Here is a 9,716-nt window from a genome sequence, read left to right on the forward strand (position 1 = left end):
GCCTTCGGGTCGTTATATTTGTGGGCCTTCGGGTCGGAATAATTGCACGTGAGTATTTTTGTTGTTGAACACCTAACCTGCAGGGTTTCGAGATAATGTATTGGACTGTGGGCCCGGGAGAAATTTTAGTGATTTACTGGTTCTTTGCTTGATGTGTTTAATTTACCTATCTAGAGGTGCACATTAGCCTAGTTTAGGATTAGGGGTTGTTACTTGCTGAGTTTTCTCACGGTTGTTGTAAAACTGACATTTCAGATCCTCGACCATGAATTTTAAAGACGCGTCGTTACGTTTCGGGATCCCCACCCATATAGAGCGCTTGAGGACAGTTCATCCTGTGGGGAATGATGAGGTGTACATATGGCATTATACGTTAGTTTGGGTAGACGTAAGCTTAGCTCACTATGAGACCCACGAGTACCTAGCTTGGTGTTTCCAGGACCGTTTTGGAGACGAGTTCGGTCCCATCAGGTCTGCTGATGTCCCGTTTGTCGGAGAGGGTCAGTTGGACCCGCAGTGTCCAAACGGCGATATTATAGATGTGGATATGGAGAGTAACCAAGACTCGGAGGTAGAGTATGAGATTGTGGAGGATGAGGAGGAGCATGAGGAGCTAGGTGGGGTAGCTTTTGAGCCAGAGGTTGTGGACCCAATCCCGGAGCAGGTGTACGCGGAGGCTCCAGAGCCGATGGATATAGCTGAGGCCGAGGAGCAGGAGCCTTCCGAGAGTTCTTCAGATTTGTCGGGTTCTGATCCCAACTGGGTACCCTAGGTTAGACCTTAGTTGTAGGAACGAGGGCCGATGCTTTTTGACTGTAGCCCTCCTGTTGGTAGTTGACCCCGGCCGCTGATCCCTTTTTGTCTTAGTGGCCCTATCGTTGTATCTTTTGTTGTAAATGGATATTGTACATAAGTTATGGTAAAGAATGTTTATCTCGTTTCAAATTGTTCGTAAATTATTTATCTGGTGCTATTCATGGTTACTTTGTTTATTGTCCGGGTGTATATGTATATATAATATATATATATATATATATATATATATATATATATATATACGTCGTTTCCGCATGTGTCGTGTTTTTCTCTGATTTGGGTTTTCGGGTCGGTGACGTAGCCTGGGAGCGTCGCACCACAATTTCGACCTGTACGCGGGATGTTGTCGCTTCGTGGGGTACGGGGCGTGATATTTCTTTCTGTGAATCTTTACGGAAGTTGCCTGATCTGTCGAGCTCGAAGGGGTTGCGAGAGGTTTGCATAAGTAGCTGTGGTAGTCTGGCAGAGATTCAAGGCGAACTACCACAATCTTTAGAAAAATTGAAGATTGATGACTGTGAATCTTTACAGAAGTTGCCTGATCTGTCGAGCTTGAAGGGGTTGCGAGAGGTTTGGATAAGTAGCTGCGGTAGTCTGGCTGAGATTCAAGGCGAACTACCACAATCTTTGAAAAAATTGGAGATTTCTTTCTGTGAATCTTTACAGAAGTTGCCTGATCTGTCGAGCTCGAAGGGGTTGCGAGAGGTTTGCATAAGTAGCTGTGGTAGTCTGGCTGAGATTCGAGGCGAACTACCACAATCTTTGGAAGAATTGGAGGTTGATGACTGTGAATCTTTACGGAAGTTGCCTGATCTGTCGAGCTTGAAGGGGTTGCGAGAGGTTTGCATAAGTAGCTGTGGTAGTCTGGCTGAGATTCAAGGCGAACTACCACAATCTTTGGAAAAATTGAAGATTGATACTTGTAAATCTTTATAGGAGTTGCCTAATCTATCGAGCTTGATGGGACTGCGAAAGGTTGAAATAAATCGGTGCAAGAAATTAGATGTGGAGGCAATTTCTTCCCTTTGCTCGGAGAAGGGAGTCAAATTTCTAGAAGAAGACAATGAGTGGGACGGAGAAGACAGACAATCTGAATCTAAACATGATGGAGAAGACAACGAATCTGAATCTGAGGGAGATGATGCCAAATCTGAATCTGAAGATGAGGGAGAAGACAACGAATCTGAATCTCAGGGAGAAGATGAGGAATAAGTGCACGTTGCTCTTGAAAGCTTCTTGATCCACGACCACAAATTGTTCCCGCATGTTCAAACTTTAAACAACTTGAGGTAACCTATTTCATCTGACAAACAATTGTTTTCCCTTTTCTGCAATCAAATTCTTTCTCAGATATGAACAGAAAAGTTTCACATGCACTTTTTTAATTACCTTTTCACGAGTTGATGACTGAAAATCTGATGAAGGTATTGAAATTGTGATACATCCGTACAACCAGAAGGTTCTTAATTATTTTCAAATATTTTTTGTAATCATTTGAGACTGTTGTTGGTCTTGCAAATAGCCTAGTCCTTAGACACGAAAATATTCTTTTTTGTTGGTGTCTGCTATTCATCAAATCCTCATAGGGGTGAACTTTGTCAAGTGCCTACTTTCATGGAGCACATATCCTCCCAAGCAAGGCTGTTCAAATTGCTTTTTGTTTTTCAAGTGAGATCAGGGTATGGCCAGTAAAATTGGATGGTGCTATCGGAGCTCATAATCATTATAGTGGACAAACTACTAAAGAAATAGCTTAAAACATGTCATCCCTATCATTGTGAATTGAGTTGTACGAAATTGTAACAAGCACCAAAAGCCAAAACGTTAATATAAACCAAGTAAATGTAATAGGTAAAAGAAAAAACATGATAGAAACACAGTTTTCTCATTCAACTTCATGCATAAAGCTCATTGGAGAGACAAGCCAAGTAAGCTTAATAGTCCATAATGATTCTAAAAGTTCATAACAAAAAGCACTATTTCATCATCGCAGCTGCTACTCCTTGTTTCTCTTGTCATAAAGGACACTCATGGAGCAGACTTTTGTTGGTTGAAACATTGAAATGTTTGTATACAAAAGCCTAGTTCTGGATTCACCTACTGTAATTAGGATAGATATAACACAAAACTCATTTACTTTAGTCTTTCGATTTTCTTTTTTAAGAATTTCAAATGTGAACTCAACTTGTTCAGTTCAATATTTTACTCTTTTCGGGACAAACTTCATAAAGTGGACAAAGATGAAAGTTAGTACGACTTTACGATTTTGTTTGATTTTTACCATTTTTACGGTCTTGAATGCGGGGTCCAGCCATGATCTTGTTCAAACTTAATTTTGGAAAAATTTGAGATCTTAAATCTGATTTAGTATCGTTATATCATACAGTGACACAGTCAAAATTGTAATTCTAACAAAAATACTCTATAGACTTCTCTTTTACAGGCTGTCGTAGAATTTTGCTATTATTTCTAGATGTTAATTCTTGTTTTGGACTGTAGGAGACCTAGCGAATGGGGAAGTATTGATAAATAAATTATGTGTAACAAGCAAGAATAAGTGTTTCTTGGTGTGTTTTATTTCTTGGTATATGCTTTCTAGGTGATATAATTTTTGTTGATGAACCACAAGCAAGAGTAACTGATGAACTCAGAACTTTGGAGGGAAATGTTGGAATCCAAGGATTTTCATTTAAATCTGTCGAAGCTAGAATACTAGGAGTGTAAATGCATCAGTAGAAGTTCAGACAACATTTGATGAGAATTAGAGATCAGAATTCCCAAAGAGTGAACATGCTAAACATCTAGGATATATTTGGCAAGAGGTGGATATCTTGGCCGTAGAGTAGAAGTACGATGGATGGAGTGGGGAAAAGTGTTCGGTGTTTTGTGCGACTGTCGAATACTGATTGACTGCGGCGAGGCCAACGATGCTTTATCGCATGGGATACTAATTAAACACCGACATGTTCACAAAACGAGTCTAGTGGTAATGGGAATGCGCCAGTGGTAGTTTAGGCACACGAAGAGAAACAAAATTAGAAATGAATTGAATACACCAGCTTTCACAAGATGTTAGAAGAGAGTTGCCAACGAGATGAAGTAAACTCAGGAGGCATTGAGGAAAAGTACTAGTTGCTCTATTGAGCAAGACTGAAGCTCGTTCGAGATGATTTGGTCGCGTAGAACGTAGACCTCTGGTGCTCCAATAAGGGGTTATGTGATTAATGGCTGGAGACTTGGGTTGAAGGGCAGGTGAAGCCCTAAAAATACATGAAAGGAGGTTATAAGAGAAGTATGAGGCAATTAGAGCTTATAAAAGACTATATTGAACATAAGGCAATGGTGACAAAAGGTTCATATTGTGGGGCCACTTAATGGGCTAATAGTTTTTGTTGTTGTCGTTGCTGCTTCTGCTTCTGCTATGGGAAGAGGGGCGGATGACTTCTAATGTTTTGAAAATTAGGTTGCTTAAAATAGGTTTTTTTAACTTTCTCTAGAATTTTTCTGTTGGATTATGTTCCTCCGGCATGTGAATAAAAATTCCAGTTGAATGGTGAAATTCTTGATTGCGTTCCTGACATGAACAGAGAAAAGGATGAATGCTCGTACTGATTGGAGTGTATGAATAATTGGTGCTAAGTTATTGAAAAAGGTCTGAACTCTTGATTCACTGTCCATGCACTGCAAAGCTAATTCTGGGAGATATACACTGTTGATTGATAAGAAGCTTGTCAAGGCACAATATAATTGTCCATTTGGTCACTGTCCTTGTCTTGTATTTGCATCAAAGTGTTGCTGATACAGTTTCCGTGATAAATTTGCTATTTCTAATATCTATGAGGAAGTTATGATGTTTACAGTTTCTCCAAATCATGTCTCTTTGCTTTGACAACTTGTCAGAGTGATGTTTCCTTCTGTATGCATCTTCAGTGTAATTCTTTGTTTATTTAGCGTGCGAACTGACTTAGTTAATTTATGGTTTAACTTGACCTCTATGAAATCAAGCCTCGTCGTTAGCTGTTCATGGGCTCATATCGACTTGCTAAACTTGCTATGTTGAATAATGCATTTTGTCTGTAGGGACGTTCGTGGCAATAGAGCTGCTCTCTTTGATGGCATTGAAGAAGGTGGCATTAGGGCATCATCTTCTTACTCTTCTCATGAGATTGATGAGCATGAGAATGAAAGAGCAATGGATGGCTTGCAGGATAGAGTCATTCTGCTGAAGAGAGTGAGTATTTGGATGTGATGTTCTGTTGTTGTGGGATCTTTTAATTTGGACTAAACTGCTCAATGCCATATGAAGCTTCCTCTATAGTCATGCAGTTTTCACTCCTTAACCAGAGAAGTATGGCACGACAAAGAAAATGTGGATTTCACTAGCAATATAGGGATGGAATTCGTATAGTGTATCCTTTTTGTCATGTCATCTGAGATGCAGCACTGTCCTTTATATCATCAGAAGCATGTCTTATCGTGAATTTTTCTTCCACTTCAGAGAGAAAACGAAAGTATTTTTGGATGCCCTACTATTTCTACCATTTCTTATTTTCAATGCCAGTTGTTGATGCTTGTCACTTCAACAGTTGTCTGGTGATATAAATGAAGAAGTGGAGACCCATAACCGCATGTTGGATAGAATGGTATGAATCAGCACCCCAAGTCCTTTCTGTAGGTTCTTTAATTCACTTAATGCAGGATTTTCAATATCACACCAACGAACAAGTTCTTTGTATTGGCTTTATAGTTTACTTAACAGGGATTTATATCTGTTCAGGGCAATGAGATGGATTCATCCAGGGGAGTTCTGTCGGGAACAATGGATCGTTTTAAAATGGTAAGCTTATTGTCAGTATCCCTATCAATGGATTTTATGCTGCAACTCCCTCTGTAAACGGGGTAATAGTTTCTTTTTGGTTGGTTTTGCATCAGGTGTTTGAGACGAAATCAAGCCGGAGAATGCTTTCTCTTGTTGCATCATTCGTGGTGATTTTCCTAGTCGTGAACTATCTCACTAGGTAATGGGTCGCAATACGTTGAAGGCTTAAAGCTGCTAGAGATTAAAACTTTGGGGGGTTGCTGTGAACTCCTTACTTTAAGTAAATACTCTCTGGCTTGTAAGTTCGTGGTCCTCTGTTTAAAGATCCCTGGATATGCTTGAACTGTTTTCAAAGGCTTCGACGTGGAGTGGTAATAATAGTAGTATAGTACCAGCCTGACTAATCTGCGACATCTTTTCCTTCACAATCTATATATCAATATGTAAATGAATGTCTATACATTGATTTGGATGTCTTGGGGTTGGCCATTTCCTTCAAGTTCTTGCATCAGAGTTGACACAAATGTTTCAAGTGCTCATCCGGTTCCGACTGTAAATGAAAATATTGAAATGAACGACAACAAATGATTTCAAGAAAGGCATAAGTACCTCTGTCATGACTTACAAAGGTCGTCGGCGCATCAGGAAGTTCTATTGGCATCACTAACCACTCATAAAGTACACCTGGCGTCTTGAATGATGTATTCCATCTGTCACCACTTTTCAGCCCGATTTGATGATGGTTGCTTTTCAAATCAATTTGTGAAATACCTTCGAACCAGCTATCCGTTCAAGCCCCTGATGGAAAGGTTATTGAATTCTGATGCATAATCCTCCGACAACATGGAATTTTGTTTTGTGAGCGGAGTTACAACTCCATGGCATAATCAACAGGCACAATTTGCTTTTGCAATCTCACCCTCATATGCTGCCAAGTGCTGATTTTCGGCTTGCCTTATCGTGCACGTTGCTCCTCATCTCTCTTCCATAGTGTTGAGAAACACAATCTCGAAAACACATTCTAAAACGGAAACTCAAACTATCGAATAACACCGAAAACATATCCGGAAATGTGCCCAGTCGATAAACTTGAATCACCGATCGTCTAAAGTACATCACCAAGAAGGACGTATCTTGTTTTTCACAGATTAAATGCTCCAATTGCAACACCGAGAGAGTACGATTCTTCGATCGTCGAGCGAGAGCCCTTTTTCCTTTTTGAGTGAGAGAGTTTCTTATTTTCTCTTAGAATGAACACACTACAATTGACAGAATGTACGTAACATGTCTGCCTTACAAATAACTACCTTACAAATAACTGCCTCGGCGGTTATTTCTCTCTCATGGGCTCTTTCAAGATTAATGGGCTGGGTTTGGCCCAACATGGGCGGCCCAACGATCACAAAACCCATCATCTCCCACTCGCACATGGTGGGCTAAACATAACTCTTTCTTCTTTGCAGTGTTCATACTAGCAAATAATCCGTGCGACCAGCATACTTCGAGAGCTCGTTGCTATGCATCTGTTAAGAATACATAGCAGCTCAAATTTGGGCATAACGTTTTCGAGTAGATATAGTATGCAGTACCCTAGATCAATCAGTCACATTTATATCTCTTTTGATTTCTTTTAGTATCTCGTATATTGTATTCACAACTATGATTTACTTAAAATCATAATTGGTCGACCTGTGAATACAAAAATAGAATGTGACATCATAAATAAATTGATCTTCCTCTTTCCTTAAACCTCTCTATTTCAGTCTAGCACGCTTTTCTAGAAATGCCCCATTAGATCGAATCATTCATGACCATTGGCAACACCCTAAGATAGCGAACACTGAATAAAAACTTTGAGAATAAGTCAGAGTCGTGAGGGCACTAAATGAGGAACTCTGTATCGTCAAGAGTCTCACACGGCATAAAGTTGAGATTAAGAACTTTTGCCACTCTTATCAGTCGTCTCATGCATACGTAGTATGAAATACGTATTATGGTATTAACTCCTTTCCCATGGAGCGTATGTCTTTACATTCAATACCGTACAGATGATAGTTCAGACATACTCAATGTATAAACTTGAGTTCACGTATCTACTCTTCTAAAGAATCCATTAGAACTCATATCTGGCATCAAAGACAGATAAAGTAAAATATGTGGACTATTTTACTTTCGGACATAGTAAATGTTATGTCTTCATCTTAGCACTTAACTAAGGCGACATTTATATGATTATCACCTAGATAATAAGCTTAAAATTGTCTCATCTCTATTTATCACACAGTAAATAGAGGCGATTACTCGTATGAGTGGGTTAATCTTATCTGTCCAACATACTTTCTTAACATAATACATTAAGTATTAAGATGCATAAATAAAATAAATTCATAGGCATTAACAATGATATAACAATTTCATTTAAATGTGAACATTAAGGGAAATTACAATATTCAGTACATCAGCATCTACGCAGTCCTAAAGATTTTACATGACCATTGAAAATATCTCTAGGAATTGGCTTCATCATAGGATCTGCGATCATCCTATGCGTAGATATGTACTGCAAGTTCACATCCTTTCGTGCTATCATATCTTTAACAAAATTGTACATGGTATCTATATGTTTGGTCTTGCCATGATATTTCGGACCCTTAGTGTATGTTATCGCTGCTTGGCTATCACAATTGACTAACAAGGAGCTTGCAGCATGCTCAACAACACCTAAATGATCCAAAAATCTCTTAAGCCAAACTCCCTCTTGTACTGTTGCTGACAATGCCACGAACTCGGCTTCCATTGTGGATAATGCTATACATGTTTGTTTCTTACTGCTCCAAGATATGACGCCATTATTCAGTAAGAATGCAAATCCAGAGGTAGATTTCCTTTCGTCTAAATCTCCTCCCCAGTCAGCATCTGAGTAGCCTTCAAGTCGCAGATCCTTTCCTTGATAACTTAGAGAATAATCAGCAGTACCCTTTAGATACCTCATGATTCTTTTGACGGCTTTCCAATGTGCTTGACCTGGATTGGATTGGTATCTACTTACCATTCCAACTGCAAAACATATGTCAGGTCTTGTACACATCATAGCGTACATTAAACTCCCAACAGCACTAGTATAAGGAACGCGTTTCATTTGTTCCTTTTCTTGTGGAGTCTTAGGACACAACCTACGGCTCAATCCTTCACCTTTTGCAATAGGAGTATCCATGGGTCTACAGTCATGCATACAAAATCGTTCAAGAACTTTGTTGATATAAGTCTCTTGCGGAAGAGACAATAATCTCTTGGAACGATCTTTTGAAATCTTAACTCCAAGAATATATGCAGCTTCACCCATATCTTTTATCTCAAAATTGGACGATAACCAACTCTTAACAGTATTAACCAACTCCATATTACTTCCGGCAATCAGTATATCATCAACATATAATGATAAGATCACAAATTGATCTTTGGATCCTTTGATATATACACAATGATCTTCATCAATCATTGTAAAATCATACGCCACTATGGCATTATGAAAACGTGTATACCATTGTCTTGAAGACTGCTGAAGGCCATATATCGATCTCATAAGTCGACATACTTTTTGTTCTTGGCCTTTCACAATGAAGCCAATAGGTTGCTCCATGTAAATTTCTTCTTCTAATTCTCCATTTAAAAAAGGAGTCTTTACATCCATTTGATGTAATTCAAGATCCATACTTGTCACTATTGCCAAAATAAGGCGAATTGAGATAAATCTCACTACAGGAGAAAAAGTTTCGTCATAATCAATTCCTTTCTGTTGATTATACCCTTTCGCCACGAGGCGAGCTTTATATCTTTCTATTGAGCCATCGGATTTACGTTTTATTTTGAGAACCCATTTGTTCCCAATAGCTTTGTGTCCTTTCAGAACATCAACCAATTCCCAAACTTGATTGGATTTCATTGACTCCATTTCTTCTTCCATTGCATCTATCCATTTTTTCTTATTAGGGCAATTTAGAGCCTCATTTACATTCCTTGGCTCATCTTCATCTTGTGGAGCGACCACAAAAGTTTCCCCTTCAACGTCAAAACGTCGTCG

General features: G+C 39.1%; 2 protein-coding genes across 2 annotated transcripts; both read left to right on the forward strand.

The window, feature by feature from the left end:
* Window positions 1-265: 265 nt before the first annotated feature.
* On the forward strand, window positions 266-2,296 carry LOC130135278 (uncharacterized). Its single transcript, XM_056303985.1, has 3 exons — window positions 266-746; window positions 1,118-1,656; window positions 1,792-2,296. Exons 1-3 carry the CDS (start codon window positions 266-268, stop codon window positions 2,026-2,028), a joined length of 1,257 nt encoding a protein of 418 aa, XP_056159960.1. The 3' UTR covers window positions 2,029-2,296.
* Window positions 2,297-4,864: 2,568 nt separating this feature from the next.
* Window positions 4,865-6,105, forward strand: LOC130134501 (bet1-like SNARE 1-1). The gene is made up of 4 exons (XM_056304001.1): window positions 4,865-5,047; window positions 5,403-5,459; window positions 5,594-5,653; window positions 5,749-6,105. The coding sequence occupies exons 1-4, from the start codon at window positions 4,880-4,882 to the stop codon at window positions 5,836-5,838; spliced, it is 375 nt and encodes a 124-aa protein (XP_056159976.1). The 5' UTR covers window positions 4,865-4,879; the 3' UTR covers window positions 5,839-6,105.
* Window positions 6,106-9,716: the final 3,611 nt, after the last annotated feature.

Source organism: Syzygium oleosum, unplaced genomic scaffold, assembly GCF_021117445.2.
Source record: "Syzygium oleosum isolate NSW1041296 unplaced genomic scaffold, Sole_v2.1 Sole_v2.30, whole genome shotgun sequence".
Taxonomy (NCBI): domain Eukaryota; kingdom Viridiplantae; phylum Streptophyta; class Magnoliopsida; order Myrtales; family Myrtaceae; genus Syzygium; species Syzygium oleosum.

What these genes read in the sequence shown, in the direction of transcription:
- LOC130134501 (XM_056304001.1), top strand. Translation starts at nt 4,880, where the DNA reads ATGCATTTTGTCTGTAGGGACGTTCGTGGCAATAGAGCTGCTCTCTTT. An exon ending in GAGTCATTCTGCTGAAGAGA is followed by an intron (nt 5,048 to 5,402) that starts GTGAGTATTTGG and finishes TCACTTCAACAG; the next exon opens with TTGTCTGGTGATATAAATGA. An exon ending in ACCGCATGTTGGATAGAATG is followed by an intron (nt 5,460 to 5,593) that starts GTATGAATCAGC and finishes ATATCTGTTCAG; the next exon opens with GGCAATGAGATGGATTCATC.
- LOC130135278 (XM_056303985.1), top strand. Translation starts at nt 266, where the DNA reads ATGAATTTTAAAGACGCGTCGTTACGTTTCGGGATCCCCACCCATATA. An exon ending in GAGTTCTTCAGATTTGTCGG is followed by an intron (nt 747 to 1,117) that starts GTTCTGATCCCA and finishes TCGGTGACGTAG; the next exon opens with CCTGGGAGCGTCGCACCACA. An exon ending in GCTTGAAGGGGTTGCGAGAG is followed by an intron (nt 1,657 to 1,791) that starts GTTTGCATAAGT and finishes GGACTGCGAAAG; the next exon opens with GTTGAAATAAATCGGTGCAA.